The sequence below is a fragment of the Rhyacophila brunnea genome, unplaced genomic scaffold, assembly GCF_057557595.1.
Source record: "Rhyacophila brunnea isolate RB1 unplaced genomic scaffold, BYU_Rbru_1.0 scaffold_12, whole genome shotgun sequence".
NCBI classification, from domain to species: Eukaryota; Metazoa; Arthropoda; class Insecta; order Trichoptera; family Rhyacophilidae; genus Rhyacophila; species Rhyacophila brunnea.
Window position 1 is genome coordinate 38,053,571 of NW_028232774.1, and position 25,515 is coordinate 38,079,085.

The 25,515-nt window shown below is 34.8% G+C and overlaps 1 protein-coding gene across 1 annotated transcript in view; it reads right to left on the bottom strand.

Annotated features, from left to right (window-relative positions):
- Positions 1-25,515, bottom strand: part of LOC147078141 (modular serine protease-like) — a 38,400-nt gene that overhangs the window by 6,336 nt on the left and 6,549 nt on the right. The window contains exon 2 of the mRNA XM_085940179.1: positions 1,831-2,007. Within this exon, the coding sequence (XP_085796305.1) occupies positions 1,831-2,007 (177 nt within the window). The remainder of the gene's footprint in view (positions 1-1,830; positions 2,008-25,515) is intronic.

Here is a 25,515-nt window from a genome sequence, read left to right on the forward strand (position 1 = left end):
TCCGTACCCGAATCTCTCCCCCCCCCCCTTGTGTGCACGCCAGCGGGTCTATTCGATACAAAAGGCGACTATCGACCGCTAACGTGCTAACGTGATAATGTGTTAGTATTTATTTCATACATTTTATATTAAAATATTATAATTGTAATTGTATTGTGATCAGTTAATCAGTCGAAACTGTCTTTCTCTCGCTCTCTCTCTATCGCTCATGCTTTAAATTTTAGCACAGGCAGGGGGCATGCCGTTAAAATATAGCATTTATTGCAACAATTAATACCAGCTAATTGTAATTGTTACAATACGTGTTAATAATTTGATACAAACATACCCTAGTTAGCGGTTTTAGCGGACGAAAACAGCCTTTTGTATAGAATAGACCCGCTGATGTACCATCAATACCAGCTACTTTGAGGGTAGGTTAATAAGTTACTACTTATAATTACAATATTATATAGGTATATAATATATTATAAAGATACATTTTTTATATTTATTCATATTTCACAACGACTTTTGCGCGTCTCCTTGACGCACGTCTCTTTGGGCAGACGTTCTCGTTGGGGCTAGGACGACGCAGCGCCGGCACACTGGGCGCCACACAATCGAATGAATTTCGAAAATAAATAGACGTTCGTGAATTATAGGTAAGTACTTTAAAAATATGTATTTAATATTATTATTTATATTAAAATTATTATATTATTATTTAATATTTAGTGAGAACTTAAATATGCACACGTAAATAATGATATTGTGCATAATATTATGTTTAACTTCCAATGAGAAGAGAGTTATTTTATTTTTATATAAAACCTCAGGCATGATAATTCTCAATCCGCAATAATAAAAACACATGTTTAGCGAAATGAATTAAAACTACTAAGTAGTAGATGGAAAATGATTAAAATTCCTCATCTACTTTCTGTATAAAATCGTAACGACCGTCTATTTATTTCATTCGACAGTGCGGCGCCCAGTTGTCTCATTCTTTTCTCGTTTACCTAGAAATACCTCACAGGCAACGTCATTCGTCAATTCGTTTACCGGGGTGCGGTATCAGATGTTGATAACCTCTGCAATCCATGGCGTTTTGCCTCAGTTTGACACCAAGTCTAACTAATGGCATACATATTTTATTTCCTACTAAATTTTTACATGGCCATGTTTCTTACGCACCGTCTTACGTAGGCAAAGTCGATGCGAACGCGATTGCGACGCGATATAACGACGCGAAACGATGCAAAGCGGCAATGTTGTCCTACTAGTCGGCAATGCACATTCATCATGGACGGACGCAAGGGTTTTATTTATTTGAAAACTCATATTTCTGTAGCTTTTAAATACATTTTTTTTACATAAATATCTATCTCAAAGAAGTGGAACTAATATTATGTATTTAGAAAGATACGTTCATGGAGAATTTCATCATCTGTATGAAGATATTCAATGAGTATCCGCAGCGCGCCGCGTTCGTTCGCGCAAAAATATCAAACCAACTGATCGCGTCGCTGAAGCCACGCGGCGCTTCGCAACGCTCGCCGGGCGTAATCTGCACGTAGGCCACTCATTTGCCACTCCATGTGTTTGATATTTCCATGCCGCGCCGCGTCGCATCGCGTTTGCATCGACTTCGCCCATGGAAGACGCCGCGTTACCCTATTAAGCATCTTTCACGTGGATAGTTGAATTTTATTTACGTATTCCATTACTAAATTACTCTATTTAATTAGACATTTTCGATATCTAGTAACAGTAGATACATGAATCCTCAATAAATTAAATTTATTTTAAGAATGTAATATTATTATATGGCATTTGTTTTCAACATACCACTGATGACCAGGTTCCTTCTTATGATACTCCCTCCGCACCAATATTTGGGAGGCAAGCCCTCTCCTTTCTGCTTGTACTGAGTATATACTGCTACGTGCCAAGGAAATTCCCCTCTGATGGCATTTTGTCCAGAAAGTACATTTTCTTGTCCTTTTGGTGTTAGTGTCCCGCAACCTGAAACACAAAATATCCTGAATAAAGACGAATAGTCCTGGGTCTGACAAGCAACGTTCTCTCTAATTTTTCTATTGTTTGTGCGGATCATCGACGCATCTGTGCAGGGTTGGTGTCATCCGGTGCGGTAAATTAACCCCCACCCACAAACACACACATAAAATTTCTTTTTTAATGTCAAAGTTTAAAATTTAAGTCAATGTTCGACGAATTCGAACGCATAATATTCGGAAATATCTGTACTGACTGACAATGTTTCTTGCATGTTGAAACATAGTGGTCATTGCTAAACACTAAAATACGTATATTTTTTTCATATGCTTTGGTATGCGATAGAACGGGACGGAACTTCTTTTACAATATTTTTGTGTGAGAACTGTGCGGGGGATGAAAACATGTGTGCGGACATATTTTGGTACGTGTGCGCGCGCACACCTTATAGTAAACATTGCTGACAAGTACACAACATATTGTTTTCAATTTGTGTAGAGTCAGAGTATGTACCTGAAACGTTGAGCAAGTAGGTAACATCCATTTCTCGTAAAAACAAAAATCTGTTAATACAAAAACCTCCACGCTGTGGAGGTCCATAGGATCAAACATGATAAAAAAAGTAACTAGGTACCAGTGGTGAAGGGTAGATGTAGACATAAATAATGGATAATAAACATTGTCAGTTAAAGTATTTGTTTCCATTGAACTAAGACCACAATGTATAGTTAGTGTTTATTAGTTTTTAAAAATCAATTAAGCCATGCCTAAACCCAAGGCATAGTAGAAATAAAGATATTCGTTTATCTATAAAATATCTAAAATTATGCCATTAACCAATACATAATAAAAGTGTGTACTACTTTTTCGGATCACCCAAAGGATACCCAAACTATTGTGGTTGTGTTTAGGCAGGGTTTGATTGAATTTGAAAAACTAACCAACATCATCTGTAAATTGTAGTCTTATTTCAATGAAAACAAATACGTATGACTGACAAAGTTTAATGAGCACTATTTATGGCGGATCTTGACAGCCTACTTCCACTCTTTACCACTGCTAGGTACCTACCTAAAAACTGGAGTCAACATGCATACAAGTTTGCATGGCTTTACGTAAAATGACACCAAATGTAGGAGCGTAAGTAGAGACAGAAAAAAATAAAAAATTGTAGTGATAAAAATACGAACTTTACTATGGCATTGCATCCTGGGGCAATTAGGCCAAGCTCATACAACTTACCAGTGAAACCACCACGTCTACTCACAAATTGACCGGTGTATTAGTCAGGAGTCAGAGCAATAATTATTATCCTCTATTCGGCATCTAAGCGGGCTCTCACATCAAGACTCGTGTCGTCTTAAAACGTGTCGAATACGTCGATGTGACGTCATCGTTATTCGATACAAATAACAAAACACACGTTGCCAAATGGAGCTCCGCAGATTGGTCGAATGCGATTGTTTCGTTTGAAAAAAACATCTGGCTGTTGCAATCGACAAGTTGCATCCTTCTCGGGCTCTGAGTCGAGGGGTCGAAGTCACATACAAACACCTACGAATTGGTTATTCCTATACTGGCTCACCGATTACCGCATTCAAATATCTATACGCAAGGCCTGAACAGAAACAAACCATAAGTGCGAGTGAGTAAGCATTCGGCACGCTAATATCTCCGCTTTATGCGTTAGAGTAAGATAGAATTTCTACGGCTGAATTTTTAAAATTTGAAAGCGTTGCCGGAAAAAATTGATTTGGCTGATTACATGTATTAAAAAACTGCGAGCACGTGTTGCTGAAATTCATTTTTTGTGTTAAATATAAAGTTAGTGGTAATTATTTTTAGTTATTTTAATAGAACATAATATAATATGGTTAACTATGTTGTGGTTAAATTTGGTAGTCATACCGAGAAGCAACACGATGGTACCTATAATTTTGCATAGTTAATTTGATAATAATAAAATTGTTGTTCTACTGTGCGTTATACGCTAGAAACATGGCTTCATTTTGCCTAAAAATAAGCCCTCTCTATATATCATTGCTCTGAGCGCTTGGCCGCAGTGACGGACGGGCAACGGCGCGGCGGCGTCTTACGCTACTCAAACGTATAACCATGTGTGATATGCCCCAAAAAAGACACTGTCTACGAACATTTCACACACGATTATGCGTTTGAGTAACGCAAGACGCCGCCGACCACTATATTCTTGAACTGAGTCTATACGTCGTTTCGAAGGCTCCGGGCGACTGTCGCTAGGTAGATGTGCGCGGTATTCACAAGCAACACTGGATCTCAGTTCTCTGAAGGTTTGTTCGACGAGTTTTGATGTGAGAGCCGGCTAATAATATTAGGAAAGAACAAATATGTCAAGCAACAGTAAATAATGTATTTACTTGGATTGCACTCAGCCACGGGTCCGTTCCAAGACCCCCTTATGCAAGTGAGAGATCGGTGGGACTTATCGTATGTGTGTCCATTCTGACAACGGGGGATAGCCATTGACCCATGTGGCAGTCTATTGTCGCCATTGTTACCCTGCGGTGTATTCGGAAGGCTGTATCTAAATTGAACCGTCAGTGAGTTGAGAGGTTTGCATTTTTCTAAAAATAAAGATTTCACACAATTATTAGGTATTATAAACTTAGGCATCCCTACTTAGGCCACAAGTTACAATCCAAATTGGTTAAACCAATGAATTTTTCAAATAACGTTAGAACTTATATTATAAAACATACATAATTTTGAAAAACACTTTCTGAGAAAATATATTATAACCAATAGAAAAAATCTTTTTTGAAAAAAGTACGCCACCCTGGCAGGGAATCGAACCCTGCATCTCCCGGGTTTACGCCCCATCCGCGCATTACCTCTATGCTACGCGGTGACATACTAATTGCGACAAATTTTAACTATTGGCCACTTTTAATACCCACTCATCAGCGCTCTTCTAAATCAAGCTACTTTGGCAATCGATTTTTGTTTATTAAATCAAAGTAGATACATAATACTTCAATAACAATTACTATTAATAGTTGAAAACCAAAAAATACCAATAGTTGAAATTTGTCGCAATTAGTATGTCCCCGTGTAGCATAGAGGTAATACGCGGGGCGTAAACCCGGGAGATGCAGGGTTCTATTCCCTGCCGGGGTGGCTTACTTTTTTCAGAAAAGGTTTTTCTATTGGTTATAATATATTTTCTCAGAAAGTCTTTTTCAAAATTATGTATGTTCAATAATTAGAATAGTACATTCTTAAATCTTGTGAATTATTCGTTGAATAAAAGAAATAAACGATTTTGGTACTCTAAAGCCGCATTTAGACCAAGCGAGCATAATAATTTCGCTGGAGTTGGGGAAGAACAAACGTTCGCTCGCTTGGTCTAAATGCGACTTAAGATGTTAAAAAAACGTTCTTATTATTACACCTTTTTACGTAGGTATGCGTGCCAAAATTTTTCAAAAATCAAAAATCTTACACACTTGATCTTATATAATACTCATAAAATTACATAAAAAATGTTAATATTTCCCGTAAATTATCGACCGGTCCGGTTCGTAAAATTTTAATTTTCCGTTTCGAGCGCTGGTTATCAAATCAATCAAATTCAAATCAAATCAAATTTATTTATTTTACATATAATGAACATAACAAATTATAAATTCAAAGCATTCACGCCATGACATGAAATAAGTGTAAATAGTTTTTTAAAAATAAAAATACAGAGAAGTGTCAGTTAATAATACAATAAGTAATAAAAAAGAAATAAAATAAAGTAACAAAAATACAAAATAATAAAATAAAAAAAGTAGATGGAAGCACACAGAGTGAACTTTGATAGACCCTATCTTAAAAACTTATAAAACAACGTCCACCTAAATTCACCTAACGTAAGTGGAATATATCAATATCCGAAGCGATTTCATTAAACATGGTTATCGCCCTCCCAATTGGCATTACCAGTGGCAGGTTGGTTCTGCACCTTGGGAGAATAAACAACTGATGCTTTCTATTTCTAAGTTAGTTATCAGGGACACACTGGTCAACACTGCCCAGAATGGCAGAGTTCTCATTTATACCTCGTATAAGTCGAAAAAATACGTGGCTAAATAAAGATTTCTTCTAAATTGCAGACTGCAGTACTATGTAAGCATGCCTAAGAGAATGTCAGTTGGATAAAGCCACGGATAGTATCCATACAACCTAAAGTAAAGGAGTCTCAAGAATTTCTTCTGAACCCTCTCCACCATAAGGCCATACTTCAACTGATGCGGTGCCCAAACAATAGACCCACTCTTCTTCACAAGTCTGCTTCGAACTAAAGAATTAAATAAAAGATTTAATACCGTAACATCTGAATGTAGATTCTTACCATCACAAACATATATCCTGCGGTTCCATGTTTTACCATCACAGTATATTTGAGAAGCACTTCGACTCGTACCCTGAACGCACTCCACCTTCAGAAAGCTGTGTTGTGGAATAACGTATCCAGGTTGCACGTAGTTACTTCCCACTAAATATTTAGTCCATTGGTTAGATGCAGGTATCACACACCCATTACTAAAAACAACCATATCAATTATTTATTGTTACACCATGTTAAAATTTAATATCTGCTCCGCAACCTTTTCTCACCCACGGCACACCAAAGGTCTTCTCAGAATTCTACGGAATACCACACGTAAGACAATTTATACACCAAAACATGGACCCCACATCCTGAAGGGAAACCCCAGACCAGGATCTTTGGCGGGGCCCCTACCTATCGCTAAGGTTAAAGACAGTGTGATACTCTAAATTGGCGTTTTTCAAATGGTGTTCGAGGAAAAATGATGGTATTGATTGTATGTTTAGCGTTTTTTTCTATTTATTAATACATCCACTTGAATTATGGTTAGTTGTTGGGTTAGGAATAATTTTATTATTTGTCGAGTGACATAAAAATAAATTGTATCCTATAATCGCATGTTTTAAAATATTAATATCAGGGCAGTAAAATAGTGCCGCAGGCGACTTTTTTTACTATTAGAGCAAAATTGTAATTTGTATCTCACTTATCTGGTTGACCTGCCACGCCGACCTCCCCTGAGCCCTAGCTAGAGCTCTGTCAACTCCCCCATTGTAGAGGCCATGCACCAACATTACATTAGTTTATGTTTTTATTTGATAAATAATTAAATATACAAACAACATAACACACGATGAAGAACTAAATGTACATATTTCCATGTATTTTTATTATCAATATAATAACTAATTAATGTGATAACCGAGCTTGTTTCAATGAACGTAAAAGTTTTATATAATTTGACTTGATATTTGAAAGACCAACCGAAGTTCTTGGCCAAGACCCTTCAAGCAAGACTGCTTATTTTTTAAAATTATAACTTGAGTTGAAAAACTTTACTCACCTAGATATGTCATAGAAAATGGGAGCTGAACTACGATAGCCTTGTCGGAAATCCGAGGATATTCTTTGTTAACCGAAATCCAGAAAATAGAAAATGGAACATCATCGACGAAGTTCAGTTTTAGCGTCCCGTCGTGTCTCAATTCAAAATCCAGTCGTATTAATTGTATGAAAGTAATGATGAAATATCTTTTGCAGGAAAGTTAAATGTTTTTGAAACGGATCCAAGATTAATTGTTTGTTTTCAATGGTGGTCTGGTAGGTCCTTTGACACATTTGTAGAGATCCTTGTCTTAACTCCTTCTAATTTATCAGAACACGTCAATATACTTTCATTCTAACCTTGCATTGTTTTATATTTTTTTTCGTATACATTGTTAAGCTCATGCAGGTGCTCAAATATATTACCAGCCATGTACGCAAATTTGGCTATGCAGTAAGTATTGTATAATTCTAATATACAAAATTATTTGTGTTTTTTTTAGCAATGCACCGCGGCACACGTCCTAGCATTGTCTCACGGTACACCGGTTGCGGAGCACTGATCTTGCACACCAGAGACAATATTATTTGGGGATTTTACCAAATAACTTGTGTAAGTAAGCTACCTGCGCACTATATCGACTGTATACTACCTCACCTACCTACCTAAATACTACGAAATGATGTGTATATCCCACGCAGTTTACAATGACAGTAAATTTAATAGGAAAAACGTGGTTACACGCGCTGTACCCACACTAGTATACACCAGGGCTCAAAATGGACCGGAGCGCCGTTCCGGTTCATAAAATACCCAAAATTATCGCTCCGTCTCGTGGACATATTGATTTGACCATTAGAGCTAGATATACTATATAATAAAAAAATCTAACACGTTTATGTTGGTCGGGCCATTTATGTTCCCATTCCACTCCTTATCTCCTCACCCACCTCCTAATCCCCAGTCTTATTGTTACCAGACATTTAATAAGCAATTACGGGTGATAAGATACGGTGTTACAAAGCATATGCGGTTGCATCTCGACAGCGGACGTGTTCGGGCTTCTAATAGCTTTCCGTCGCTTAAGTGATTGAATTTAACTTCAATGTATATAAAAAAGCTTATTAAAGGAATTAGTCTAGCGACTTCCTTGTCTACGAGCTATGTGTCCGGCATATCTATATGTTTTAAGAGTTTTGGCATACTTCATTAGGTTTGTCTTAATATATTCTCTCATTCATGTCATTATACCAAGATGGTGTCATTTTACCAAGGGTAGCCAAAGTGTCACAAGACAAAAATATAAAATACAGTTGACTTTGCTTATTACGAGGAAGATGAGACCGACTGAATTTACTCGTTATAAACATTACCTGTTATATCGTTATAGAACATTTTTCACGCCATATTCTATAAAAGCATAGAACATAAACAATCTCAAAACCATCGTAAAAATCCCTGAAACAAGCATGGCATTTATAAACTACAAAAGAAGATGCTTATCGTAATAAAGTGCTGAGCCGCCGTCGCTGGTAGGTACCTACTGACTTTTCAGAGCGAAATGCACAATCTAAGGACATGTCGCCGAAAAGCATAACTTAACTATAGACAATCCTGAGTATAGAGTTAGGGAATCCTTAACCATAGACTACTTTTGTTATGAACACGCCCCCTTCTGTATTACCATTTACCACTGACAGCTGCTGTCAAAATAAATTCGCATGTCTATAAAACAGTCCATACACTCAAATTCATTTAACAATGTATCTCAATATGGATATTGATAGTGTTAATTCGTTTGGCATGTACTTGCAGAATATTATTTTACTTTTATACGCCAGCCCGCAGAAATATAAGATGCCAAATGATAGAATGACACTTGACGCTAGTGTTTCCATGTTAAAAAAATATCTTGCGGTGCCTGTGGAATCACGTATAATGATTTATAACGGAAACATAAGAGTATTATAATTAAATATTAATATGTATGTATAGTTATTGCATTTATAAAATGCAGTTGTCATATTTTTGTCTTCGTTTAACAATTATAAAATAATTTACCTAAACTATAGGAAAGAGAATTTTTAAATATGGTATTATCTTCAATAGAAATGATCTTAACTAAGGACAATGTTTCTGCATAGTGTTTTCTGCCAAGGAAATTTTAGTTATGACAAATGTTTCTGCATTCCGCTCTCAAAGCTTGGATTTTTTACATGCAATTTCACCATATGCGTGGATACTTTTTCAATGTCGTCGGCGAAAACACCAATTATATACATAGACACTTAACTAGTGTCATAAGCGTAATCCGACCCTGGCGGCATCAGTCTAGTTAACTGTCCGGTCGGATTTTATTGCTTAGGGTCGAAAATGTTGTTTTTAAACGATCGACACATTAACAGTTTTATTCGGTATACCCGAGAAGTAGCTCGTGATAAAAGTGAATAAATGTATGGAAAAAATCATAAACTAAATTAATGTCAACGAATGTTTACTCATTACACCCGAGATCTCGCTTTTTCCGTGATCGTAATAACTAAGTTCGACTTTATGTAGTATCGTGCGAGTATATTAGTGTTATTTCAACGGAACCTAAACAAAACTGCGCAGTATACGTAATAAAATTGAATGAAAATATTTCTCTGGAATTATTCTAGTTCAACTTTGTTCAAGGGCACGTTCATACGTTATCATGTTGGTACACTGGTGGCTCACTGATATATTATCTACTGTAGAGTTCACACAGTATACTATGGGTGCAGGGGCGTCTCTACCGGGTTCGTAGGGACCATCCCGGCATCGTTATAAACGTGAGCCAAATACTACAAGGTTCTAAGTGTTCGTCCTTGAAAAAACAAACCCAACAATGAAGTAGTATTCTAAGCTGCTTCATTGTTACTTTTGTTTCTCCAAGGACAAACACTTATAACCTTGTAGTTCTCCACTCGCGTAATGTCAAAAATACAAGTCCGATAGTTTAATCATTGTCATGATATACCTAATTAATTACATGATTAAATGAACTATTTAATTTATTTCAACCATCTTAACCCGTCGTAATTTTATAGAGATATTTATTATTATTATACAAATAAATAAAGCAATGATTGTAAATTATGTAATTACATAATGATGATTACACAGTATTAAAGTTATTAATTAATTAAATATGCCCTATTTCACGATGATACCTATTTACAAATTAAAAAAGTTATGGCGTCTATTTTTCGATGATCGGGGTGAGGTCACTCAGTCGCATCCCGTCGCCGCGGTAGAAATCTCGTTCTACAATGTATGTGAATGCATTAGCGTCAGTATATGCATACTGGGGAGCGAATCAAATGACCCCTAGGTGCGTAAAATGTTCGCGTTCAAAACTGATAACGATAAGTCTATAATAATTATTACTATTAATTAAGTTAATATTTTTAAGCCCACTTTTTAGCTGTGGTTAAGTAACGACTCAGATAATCATATTATTAATTCTGAAAAATTACTCATTTCCTCATTAATCAAATCATATTATTATAAGTAGCTTGGTACATAATATACAATATGAGAAAGTAGGTAGGTATGTATATTTAATAATTAATGGCTAAACCCACCACATATAAACTCGTCAATCCGCCACTGTATGTATGTAATATCACGTAAGAGTTTAAAACACGGCGCTCTGCGCCTTGCGGGGGGCTCTGCCTCCCTGGACTCCTCACAATTATTCAACATGGAACATGCTTTGTCTACTGATTCTCTGAATGCTGGTTGTCCAAATTCGAGAGAAAATTTATTTGTCAAAGTAACCAAATCCAAAGGATTCAAACATTTTTACTTTTCTGAAAATTATGTAATCGCAATAATAAAACTAAAGAAGTACCTGATAATAACAGACGAACAAGTTTATACGTCGCACAGAATGTAGACTAAAATGAAAATAATCGCCGCGCGTAAGTAATCGGGGCGGGGCGAGGGCCGCGGACGGGCTACGCGTCTATAGTTATTCTACGTCTATTTTTCGCAACGCTTTTGTGTCAGAGATCATGAGTAAAGCATGTTCCGGGTTAATAAATTTTGACTTACTGTTATTTTGATAAATGGGTGAAAATAATGTTGGATTCGTACCCAGCTTGTGGAGTTGTGGAGTGTGGGATGTGGACCATCGCGGGCGTGTAGTCATATCCGCACATATCACGATCTTCATCTGAGTTGTCAGCGCATTGTTTTACCTTCACATTTGGAGAAAATTCATTTGTTCAATATGCGGTGTTTACATAATATGGCATTGTAACTTATTCGGACACTTATTTCGTATACTTCTCAAAAACATTGTGTCGGTTGTATTCTCTTATCAATATTTTTCTTTCTTCAATCTTGGCAATATAAAATATTATAGGTACTTACTACATATAAAATTAAAAAAACTAATAAATTAGGTATAGTTTTTGAAATCGATAGTTTTATTTACCTACCTACCCACTTAAATTAACTTTAAATGTGAAGTCGATAAAAGTGCACTATTTTCAACGGCCTTCAAAATTCAATCATTTTGATGAGTTCACTTGGAAAAACTATATTTCTACGTAAAATTTAAGCTTATTCCTTGTGAATTGAGTATATTTATAAAGCGCTAAAATGTCATTCTATCCATATTATATCTAGTGTTTATAGCAATTACTTTTAAAAAGTTGATTTTTGATGTTCGAAATAGTTCCGAATAGTGCATTTTTTACCGTGAAGTCTAATAACATTTAATAATATCGATCAATTAATTCGTCTGCCTTTAACCACTTCTTTTTATCACTTATCATGGATAATAATTTATTGCATACTGTTTCCGAAATAATATCAACATAACCAGCTGTCAAATTACGAATAATGTATCAGATGCTTGACATAGAAGTAGACAGCAGCTCAACTTCGGTGATATATCGCTGCAAGTTCGGATTTGTCGTATACGCGATGTTTACATTTGCGTATAAGTTAGCGCGAAGAAGTCGACACACGCAGAATAAGTGGCTGATACAAATATAATTACTGTTTACACTAAGTGAATATGGTGTCCATGGCCCCCACATCTTGAAGCGGGCCCCCAGGCTACAATCTTCGGCGGGCCCCCTACCTATCGCTAAGGTTTAAATCAGTGTGACGATCTACAGTTTTGTTATACAAATAGTGTAATTTAGGGTATTTTATAGCGATTTTTTGTAATTTAATGCTCCCACTTTAATTGTGGAGTTGTGGAATATCGACAAACAATAATCAATGTTAGTATACTCGTGAAAAAGCGCCGCAGGTGACATTTTTTCTTATTAGTGCAGTTTTGTGATGTGTGGTCGGTCCGCCACGCCGGGCCCTTTTTAAGCCCGGGCCCCCAGGTTAGAGCCCTGTCAGCACCCCCCTTGTGGGGGCAATGATAGTGTCATACATAAATATGACGATATTAGTGTCAAATGTAAACGTACCATTAGATATATATACGCTCATTTAATATTGGTGTATTACACACACTATTGCACGTCTGTAATACGTGGTTCATTTTCGTAGGACACTCAGACATTCAAAACCCTGCGTCAAAATTTACTGTATTGGTATATAGCCTATGTATCGGAATTCTATTTATTATCTGTTCTGTGGTGCAACATTTGATGCTCTCTTCAAGTGCTGCTTTTTTCCTTATACTTTATAATATACATAATTATATAATGGTGAAGATACACGCGATTTCTTTTGTATTTGTCTTAATGATACGCGATAAAAAAAAAACTCATGTGCATCTTATAACACGGGTTATCGACTTGGCCTTATGGAAAAAGTAGAGATAAACTTCTTTTCATTGAAAAAAATCAACTGATGAACCTATTAACGTGATATTGACCATAGAAGCTTTCTCCTTCGAGTATTTATTTTAATTTAAAATAATATTTTTTTAAAAGATGACGACTACGCCAATGTTATGTACGAGAAGGAAAGCAGATACTATTTTATATACCTACATATTTATTTATTTGAAAAAAACTAATTGTGTGCATAACAAAGTATGTATATTCAGAAGATGGCATTTAGATTAAATAATAACAAGTAAAGCAACATATCGTATATCATTTTGCTCTTTCATAACTTACTATCTGACCATGAATGCGTGCTGCCTGAATCCTTAGGCGTAAAACCCACTTAACGCAGCGAGTGGGGTGCTCGCGCAAAATTTCACAAGTGGCGCGTGAATCATCGAAAATACAACGTAATCAAATACGGCAGAGTATACTGGTTTTGACGAAGCGCTGTGCTCGCCTGCCCCATAATTCAAAGCACATATATGAGGCACCCGCGTTGTTTGGCTTCTCAGTGGGATGAATTAACGAAAATACTACATATTCAAATATGTGAAAGCGGCGACAAGGGGCGCGCGCTTTTTTATTTACCCGCTTCTGGACGCGTTGTCGATAGACGGGCGCCTTTGCATTATTTTAATAACAATAAAGTCATTGTTTAGTTGCTCGGTGTGCGATATATTGCTAGTAGAATTATGTCATCGTGAATATGAATTACAAGCCGCCGAAAAATAAAATAATTTTGTTATTGCTTTGTTATGAGAGGCGCTGATAATAATAAATATTTTGAGCTTCTCGGGCTCCTAATTATATAGGTGGAGAGTAATGCGCGGGTGGAAGTAGTGTAATTTCGGTTGTATTTACGCTTCACGGGCCTACTACCTAGTGAGCGCCCCGATCCGCCGCGTTTGGTGGGCTTTGTCCCTTAGGATTAGTTACCATGGACTGTTCTTATGATGTAGACGCAACAACTCAAATATTGTAGAATTAAAACAAAAGATTTTCGTTTCTAAACCTTAATAATGGATTGTACCACGTAATCACCAGTTTAATACAGTCAAACTTGGTTATTACGATCCACGCGAGATCTCGGAATGAGGAAACATTCGTTGATATTTTAGTTTATGATTTTCTCCATACATTTATTTACTTTTACAACGAACTACTTCTCAGGTATACCGAGCAAAACTGTTAATGTGTCGATAGTTTAAAAACAACATTTTCAAACCCTAAGCAATAAAATCCGACAGGAAAGTTCACTAGACTGATGCCGCCGGGATCGAATTACGTTTATGACACTAGTTAGTACCTAATTGGTGTTTTCGCCGACAACATTGAAAAAGTATCCACGTATATGGTTGAAATTGCATATAAAAAATCCAAGCTCTGTGAAATCAGTAGGTATCTATCAGCGCCGGCGGCTCAGCACTTCAGTACAATAAACAAATTCTTCTGTAGTTTATGAATGCCATTCCTGTTTCCGGGATTTTTACGATAGTTTTCAGATTTTTTATGTTCTATGCATAGAACGTGGCGCGAAAAATGTTATACAACGATTTAAGGAGCAATGCTTATAACGAGCAAATTCAGTCGGTCTCAACTTCCTCGTAATCACCAAGTTCGACTGTATTTTTTTTGGGACCCGGGTTTCGCCTTTCTGTATCTTCATGCACTATGTGCATTCACCAATGACAAATACACACTGACAACGAATAAAGTTAATTCTTGTTTCTCATTAATTAATTTTATTAAATTCCCTACACGTTATGTACCCATTTCCATTATTTACAAATAAAGATATGTTATACCTACTGAATGTGTTATCAGTACCTATCTAATGTATTTACTACCGGTTTTTACAAACACTTCAAATATACAAAAATTGTTTTTTACACTTCTTGATCCTTTGCTTAGTAGGTGATAAAGATTTTATCTTATTTTATTATATTAAATAACTAGTATTATAAGTAAACAAGTATTTAATAAAATTGTGAATTTTCTAATAGTATACTATTTGAATGACTGTCGTCAATCAACATAATATTCTAGGCAACAATTTGGTTACTAAGGTTTTTCGTGCAACCAGCAGTATGATTTGTCATAGAAATTATTAATAATAACTCTGTCTATCTCTATGACTGAAACTAGTTAGCTACGCGAAAATCACTGATTCACTTCAAGTGTCTATAAGACTGTTGTATACCAACAATATAATAGGACAGGGCAGGACTCTATTGTGGAAGGTGTAAAAGATATTAATTGGCTCAAATTTTACTAATTTTAGTATCAAGGTAGTAGGTACTTACGTTATTGCATTTTCCTCTCTTCTCAATGCAGGCTCCATATGCGCATTGAAAGTATTTACTTTTGCACTCAATCGAGGAGCATTTTGATATGGTTTCATCTGCTCTGTTTGGACAATCTATATGACCGTCACAAACCAACTCTTTGAGTATACAATATTCACTTACTCCACATCGCCACTCTGAAGGGCTGTAAACGAAAATTGATTACCAACATATTACAACACATGATGCAGCGGGTCTATCCATACACAAGGCTGCTTTCGGCTGCTACGACGGCCAACCTAGGATAGATTTGTATCAAAGCAAAACTGAAGCGGCTGACTGAAACCAAAACGGGCATGGATTTTCTATCAGCTATCGTATCATGTTTTTGAGTAAGTTGCCAGTTAATTATACGTGTAAATTAGTATGTTGCCATATTTTTAATATTACTTTTCTAATTTGGATTGAAATATTATAAATTCTTGAACTATAGGTACTGCATTACACCACCCAATAGGCTTAGAAAGTAATTATAAATAATTACAAGAGAAAAAGAACTTTTTATATACAACGTTTTTAAATTTTCTGTTGAATCATATAAACTTGACTTGACTAACTTAAACGATCAAAAAAAATTGTACTTGATAGAAATACTGAATAATGAAATGTCATTTCATATTGATTTCCATAGTAACGCGTATAATAACGCATATAATAACGCATATAATAACGTATATATTAATAATTTAGTTGCTAGGACCCCCTAACAATCAATAATGGTATCGAAATAACTTTTAATACAAAACAGAATGAACTGAAAATGAATTAAATTCTACTTAAATATGGTTAAAAGTTAAAAACAAAAATGCATTGGCATCGTGTTCTGATATAAGTATTCTAAAAGTTTCAAATGTCTAGCTAGTCGGGAAGTTAGGTAAAAATCGATTGCAAGATTTGTACCGGACAAACAACCACCGGACAACTAAGAATACGAGCTAAGAAAAACGTTGTAAAAAATATAAATTTTTAGTGGATAAAAATACGTAACGCCCGCGGTGGCCGCGCGGCTTAAGCGTTGGACTATAACGCCGTGGGTCCCAGGTTCGAATCCTGGGTCTGGCAAGTACACATATTGTTTTTAATTTGTGTGTGTCAGGGTATGGACCTAATAGGTTGAGCAAGTGGCTGACATCCATTTCTCGTAAAAAACAAAATCTGTCAATACAAAACCTCTATTCTGTGGAGGCCCATATGATCCTATTAGGATTGAACATGGTCGAAAGAAAAGAAAAATACGTAAATATAGACCGCCGATTCCTAATTGACCTTGCAACTGAACCTCAACTGAACAGGCAACAGAACTGACGTTTAAAAGAACCTAGATTACTGTTACTTAATGTCACTTAAAGTTACGTTATATTAATAATTATGGTTAAATTACGAGAGTAACAGAGAAAATGAGTTCAAGCCCCAGTTGAACGCCGTACGCGAAAATATAAATTCGCCGACTCTTAGTGCAAGAACGTAGTGGTCGCGCAGGGGCGGCGCGGCGGCGTCTTGCGAAACTCAAACGTATAACCGTGTGTAAAATGAGGCGTCTAATTCCAAAAAGCGATAAGTCCACAAAAATACGCACATATTCTTTGTATAATTTTACACAATATGTATTGATCTATTAATTCTAAACGCGACATAACCCTACGCAAAAAAATATTTTAAGTCTCGATTTATAACAAAAAGCGCCAGGTCCATGTTTCATACTATTTAAAGCTTGGTTGATTTCGCGTGTGTTTAAGTCAACCAATAAGGGTACGTTCAATATTGAAAAGGGCGTCTCACATGCTTTAGCATCTGGTAAACTAATGACAGTGCCACGGAAATATGTGCCTTATGCGGAGTAAATTAAAAAATGAGATACAAATAGCACTACGTCCAATTTTATTTTGCCTATATTTATTTATCGGCTGAAACAAATTGCCATTTGGTTCTAATTTCGACATAAAATACAAGGGAAAAATAATCTGACGTTAAAACAAATAATTGAAGCTTGAAACATAAAAACGTTGTTTCCCGTAAATATTGAATTGTGGATTTGTCGCTTTTTGTAATTAGACGCCTCAAATGTTTGTAGACAGTGTCTTTTTTGGGGCATAATACACACGGTTATACGTTTGAGTTTTGCAAGATGCCGCCGCGCCGCGCCCGCCAAATCACTACGGCCGTGCACTTAGGTACCGCACCACTGAAGCTGTTGACTAGCGGACCAACTGATATGGTGGTTATTAATATGGACGAAGCATCTGGAAAAAAATGACACTCACTTTTTTGTTGAATCTGCCGAATGAATGGCATAATCTGTTCTAACGCCATTACAATAAAGGTGATATTGCCATAAACTCCCTATGCGTGATATCGCATAATGGAAATTGCGTGACGTCTACCTATACAATGTGCGAATGTCGCTATGCGCGAATTTACTTGCTAGCTACTGTATTGAGGCTTTGACAATTTGGTGTGAAACATCGATCAAATAAAAAATAAAAAATTGCGGCAAAATTGGTATATTTTTTACAACTAATGGCGGAATATCACATTGGCAAACTTTTTGCGAGGGGGTGCCTAGGACCTAAAATCTTCAGTGTTACTAGTGTTAGTACCGCATCACATCTTTTGATCCATTTTATATCCTTTGATAGTCTAGGCACCGAAGTGCTTTGCTTGGTGATAAGCTAGGTGCTATGCTTGTCTACTAAAAACACTACATGTTTATTATAGTTTATGGATTTTAGAATTTTTTTTATTCTTAAAGGCTCTCTTTTATAAACTGCTCATATTAAAACTTCCTCCATCTTGCAAAATCACAGTGACACAATAAAATTAATCAACACGCCTGTTCACCGGGAGACTCACTAGGTGACTAATAACCACGTAGCGAGGTGCAAAGCATGCAGTGTGGCCATTGCGATAGTATAGTGTGCGTCCGTCCACTAAGACAGGTCACCTAGCTCGTAGCGTAGCGCTAAGCACCAAGCGAGGCATCTACTTGTGTGGCCTTAGCCTAAGGCTGTCACAGAACTAGTTTAAAATTTAATTGATACCAAAAAATCTTTCCATTATTTATATATCTCACTTTCTGCATGGTTGTGGTTGGGGTAAATTTCTTCTACAGTCTTCGTGGAGTTCATCTGAATTATCATGGCAGTTTTGCACTCCGTTACACATCAAACGTTTAGCTATACATCCGCCATAGGCACACCGGAAAAAACGAGAACCACAGCTAGAAATAAAATAAAAATGATGCTTAAAATATTATACTGTATTATAACAAATGCTTAGTCATCAGTGACGCATCCAGGAGAGGCCAGGGGGCCCTGGCATCCCCCAAACATGAAAATTATCAGAATGATTTTAAACATTGAAATTGAAAGCCAATAAACTATACCTTGGGCTTGGACAAATAAAAACACGGCAAAAAAGTGATTTGTGATTCTCCAGCACTGTTTTTAGAAAAAAATCTTAGGTCTTAATTTTTAACACAAAAATTTCGAAACAATATTTTTTTTTTAGAAACCCAATCCTTAATGGAACTGTCAAAAAATTCTCGGTGTCCACCCGAATTCCGGAGTGGTGTAGGTCATGGCTGGGGAGGGCTGACAGGGCTCTAGGCTGGGGGCCCGGACTGTAGGGGGCCCGGCGTGTCGGGTTGACCAGATAAGTGAGATAAACACACATCATAAATTAGATTTAATAGTAAAAAAAGTACGCTATTATACGTCATGGCGATGAACATTTTAGATTATATAATTGTGCATTATATTTTCTGATTATTATGTGTCAATACTTGACAGCTCCATTTATAAAGTAGATGTATTAATTATATATATGCCAACAATTCACTGTATAAGTACCCTTAATTTGAACTAAAACACAATTTGAAAAACGTTAATGTAGTTGTGTACGTAAACGTTAGTGCCTTTAATCTTAGCGTTAGGTAGGGGACCGCCACATATCCTAGCCTGAAGGCCCGTTTCAGGATGTGGGGGCCATGGTGTAGGTACACCGAGTGTAATAAACAAAAGACCGATAAACGCGAAATTAGGCTGTGTTGTGTTGAGTAGGTTTGTGTATAAATTAAATGCACTACTACTGTTTTTGTCCATTTTCAATTAATATTTTGGAAACTCAATATTAAAAAACCAAAAATTGACGATAAACATTCGGCGAAAAGAACGACTACACCCACTAGTCGGTGGTGGTGTAAATCAAAAGAACATTTTTCTTCAGTGGAATTCAGCAAAAATATTGTAACTCTCTAGACCAAGCGGGTAGCACAGCCGATAATATTTGAGTAATATTTTAGCATACTAGGCGCACACGTCCAGCATGGTCGCCGTTAGTCACTTCCAATCCGCCAGTCGCTGATGACACGCTCAACGGTTACCGCCGTTATGCCTCCAATTTAATAAAAACTAGGAGAAACTGTACAAATATACTGCCGTGTATTGTGAAAATATGTAATAATAATTTTTTGAAGAGGAAAAAGAGCCTATGGGACTCATTTACATTCTCCTCCTTGCCCTCCCCCAATATTAAATCCTGAGTGTGCCACTGTTAGTCATACGTATGTGCTAACTGACCCCTATGCTGTAACTCGGGATATTGAAGTCACTCGCAAAATGATATCATTGTGACTAGGGAATCCAATCCCGGGATTGATAAACATAATCCCGGGATTTCGGGATTGATTTTTTTATCAATTTTTATGGAAAATATAACAGAAAAAATACTTTTAATACAAAATAACTACATTAGAAATAAACTGAGTTTGAATGAAGTTTGACGTGTAGGTTGCCGATTCATTTTATTTTTTCACATAGATTATTAAAAATGAGAAAGATTGGTAAGAAAACAATGCTTCGCACTTTTAACAAAGTAATTCCACCATGATATCATACATTTTACGGCAGTTTCATATTTGGCTGACTAATTAGATTTATGAAGCGGAAAGGCCATAAGTACGCCATGATTATTTGCTTTACTATTTTAAATCTCGCTGATCTATTCATTATGTCTTTACTATCAGAAATAGCAATCTCATATTAAATTCACATTATTATTTATATTACAATATTATTTTTAATCCATTAAACTTGTGTATTTCCAAAATTTAACGTATACAATATTAACAATAAATGTCTTAAATAGTATAAATTATACTTGATTTATTTTTGACTGATTTTATCAATGTTATTTGTAAATATAAAAATTTTATATTAACAATGGAAAAAATCCATCATCAGAAAGGATCCCGGGATTGTCAAATTGTAATCCCGAAATCCCGGGATCAGAATTTTGGCTCGGGATTGGATTCCCTAATTGTGACGTATGCGCAATTAATACACGTATCGACGCTAGGGACCCAATGCGCATGCCCACCCATAGATACTATTAAGCTAACACATTTATCTGTGTATGGGGACAATTATTGTTAACGATACTATTTGAGTAGCGGGGATTAATAATTGTTCTGTGTTGAGTAGCATAAATTTTTCGAAGAGTCAGCGCTCGAAATGGAAAATTTTACGAACCGGAGCGCTTGATAATTTTACGAAAATATTAACACTGTAACTTATCTAATTCTATACATATATGTATTTAAAAAAACGATTATGTTAGATTTTTTTATAATATGACATATCTCGCTCAGACGGCCAAATTAATATTTACACGAGACGGAGCGATAATTTTGGGGATTGTATGAACCGGAACGGCGCTCCGGTGCGTTCCGATCCATTTCGAGCCCTGCCGGAAGTGTATAATATGACGCATTTCGGTAGGGTCAACAAATACGTCACAATGATGTCATATAACGTCATTTTTCGAGTAGACCTTCAATGCCCCGAGTTACAGCATAGCATACAGGAATCTTTCTCCTTAACCTGTTTATACAGGAACGCGATCCACCAACGATTATCGTCAAAACCGATGAGTCGGACACCGGTGACTTTCACGTCGTATATCCACCATTTTGCTGAAAAACTATGCATCTATTGATTGTGGAAGAGTCCACCACGATCGGACACATATACATAATAGTATAATGTTTATTCGCTAACCTCGTGATTGCTTGCCATATCCGAACGAGTATATAATATATACTATATAATATATATTATATGAAATGTTCGATAAAAAAAACAAATTTTACGTATCTTGTTAACTCCAGTTTCACATTCAGCGATTTTTCTGTTAAACGGTTGCAATAGACTATAGAGCACGGAACCGTATAGTAGCTTTCACATTACACTGTGAAGCGATTTTTTCCGCGCCGAAAAGCTATTTTATATACAGTTCATCGCTTTCATTTTTCCTCTTAAATACTGTCAACCACATCTAACTCCATGACTCCCACATCCTGAAGCGGTCCAACCTACCTCTCACTAAGGTTAAGGGTAGTGTGATGCTCTATAGTAGTTTTTCACAAATTCTACACGGGAATAATTAACATTTAAGCATATCAAATTTCAATGCACTACCATATATTTAAAATATTTAACAGGGGTCTAGGACGATTTGGCATCGCGAACTGGCCTCCGCCGATTGGCCTCCGGTAATTGGCCGCTGGTACAATCGGACGCCGACCCAATTCGACACCGACCCAATTGGCCTCCGGGAGGATTGGACGCCGCACAGTTGAATTAAATGCGCAAAGGAATAGACGTACGTTACGATTTGTTGGAGTAAATAAGCAAGTCAGTTTAATATCCTTCTATCTTCTCAGTAGTTATACCTTATACATTTCGCGTTTGACACATTTTTAATATAGATTGAGAATAATTATTATGCCTTATGATGTTTATTAAAAGAAAATAATTCTTCCCTCGCTAAAACTTAAAGATGTGCATAATCAATTAATTTATAGTCTATACATGGGTACTTATTTATATTTACAACAAATATTAAAAATAATGTTAGATGTTAGAATGAAAATAACATTATATTTTAGCGTTTTATCGACTTAATATTATAATAAAGCTTAAACATCGACGACCCCAGGAAAAACCATTGTAAGTCTGAAAATAGCGTTTCCGGTTTTATTAGCTTTTTATAATATTTAATTTTTTATGCATGTCCTGTAAAAAATCAGGTCTCTAGCATAAAAATTGACGAAGTTAGGTTTTTGACAATGGTGCTCTATATCTACATATCGCATCGACCAAATTTGTGTTCACAGAAATATCCGAGGAGTATAGTCATACCTCGATAACAAAAGTGCACTGCGTTTTATTTTACAAATAAGAAGGTTGTTATACTTGTTATAACATTCTTTTACGGAGATCTAAAGAAACAGCATGATTTATATTGACGTATCACAATAATTTAAAAAAACATATTGGTTTATCTCCGAAAAATATTGGTATTTGCAGTGAGTATTTGCATTATTAGTTTAAAAGTTAGTCAATATTATTGTGTCAGAAAGTTAAGTTATTATATTATTTAATATAAAACAAATACTGAAAAGAAACGGAATTAATTTTCACTTGCATAGCTACTTTAAAAAACTTCTCAGTTATTAATATTATCTTAAAATTTGAAGTAATTATATTAATTTTGATTCGCTTATTTAAATTAATTCACTGCATGATAAAGACCTCTTCAATCTCTCTCTTACTCTTTTCGGTTGATTACTCTCCCATATAGATACTCAACAAAACAATGAAGTAAAGTTTAAATTTGAAAATGTTATATTATTTAATAGAAAAATAATATCATATATAAAACGTTATTTATATATAATTATATTTAATTACTTTGCAGTTACCTACTTAACTTAAAATGAGTTTGTAATATTCTAATATATAAATTTAATTTACATAAATACCCAGTAGAAAAATACATATTTTAATTAAATATTACTATCAATCACTATAAAATCAAATATTTTGGACCTAAAAAGGTAACTACCTAAATTATTATGTTTTAACTTCAAAATGTTATTTTATCATTAGTAGAAAATGACATTACATATTATTTTGGTTGAATTAATCTTGCACAAAGATAATAAAAAATCACTATTATCATGGTTCAGTTTGAAAACATTACTAATTGCTGACTATTTTTTTATGATCCAACCAAGTTAAATAATCCTTTTCATTGCATTTTGAAATGGAATTATTTATGAATGGCTTGCTTTGGAAATAGTATAATAGTAATGAACTTCGTCTACATATCAATAACACGTGCGTCAGTTCTAAGTATTTTTGAAAATAAAAAAGGGTACACATTAAGTAAATTATGCATAATTTTGTATTTTGAATATTCCTCAAAGATAGAAATTACCCAAAGGATTATATTATTTTATTACATGCCATTCGCCGAAAGGGATTAAGCGGCTGGGATTTTTGAAAACGTGTTTTGACGTGACATTGTTTACAATACAATTTGAAAGTAACAATAAAATTTTAATGGTCAATAATTGTTAAAGCATTTTATGCTTATCTAAGTAGATATATTTTGGAAAAAGGATGAAGTAAAGTAAACAAAATGATGTGTAGGTATTCTGAAAACAAGCCCATCGCTGGTGATTGGGAATTTTTAATATTACCTACTAATTAAAGACATATATTATAATCTTAGCATTGGTGAGTGGTGACATAATTTTCGATGTTAGTTAAATTTGTTCAAAATAAATATACAGTGTTGCTTTTAACAAACAATAACATTTCTATAATATTTTCATCACAATTTGACATAGCTTATTTGACTTTTAACACTATAGATAATTACATAAATATTATGTATCTATAGTTTGTGAAAAACTCAAATAAACTATGTCAAATGGTGATATCGTACACGGTATCTCGTAGATTTTAATTAAAATATCAATTGGATTTGAAAAGTCTGTAATGGTAAGTATGTACTTAAATTCATATACTTACCTCCTATTCACCTATTGACTATGATTTTTATAAATTATGAAAACCTTTTTAAATAGTAACTACCTAATTATTATTTCATCCAATTTAAATCGGTCTGAATTATACATTTTGTAAGACTATCAAAATAAATAGTTATGAATGAACAAATGATATAGTAAACTGTGTTTCTTTGAGAAAATTTGTATTTAAACTCTACGCAATCGATTAAATAACAATATAACATTTCAAGAACATACTAATTACTTGAATGCAATTTTTTTTTTTCAGTTTATAAAAAAAATGCAAATCCACACCAACAAAATAAATTTGATTATTTAAATTTGAGAGTATTAGTACACATTTATTTCAAACTTTTAAATAAATAATAAAAATCATAAAACATCGTATTCATTAACGTAACAGAGCTCAATTAAGAAATATACTTACTGAAGTTTATGTTGACAATATAATATAATCAATCTATATTTAATTATATTTGGCAATAACATTCATATTAACGATTGAGATTAAAAAATACAAACGATAATTAATATGGTCATAATTTATATGAAATTTTATAATCTTAATTATAGAAAGGTATTATAAAATTATATGCACAAATAAGGATACTCTTAAAAAAATAGAAGGTAGGTACTGACAAAGCAATTTCTCTTGTTTATACAGATACTGTATGAATATCATTTTAGATAGGTACATAATCATAATTATCGAATGGACTTGTAATACAAGCCTAATAATTATATTAAGTATATATTTTTATATAAAGATTTCTGATGATGCACAGTTGACTGCGGTCTCATCTGAGAACGAAAGTAATAAACCTCTCTTTCATTAATAATTGTTAGGTAAACATAACATTAGTTATTTTGTTAATACGTAGTTATAATTTTCAAACTAGAAAATCCAAATTTTTGCAAATAGTATGATGTTTAGATAGGTATATCTGTGCCAAATGTTCAAGAATATATTTCAGTACCTAGTTGTTTACTACCTACATTCTTATGTTCAAATAAGCAAAGCGGTTAGTAATTTATATTATTGTATTAAACCGTACATATGTTTT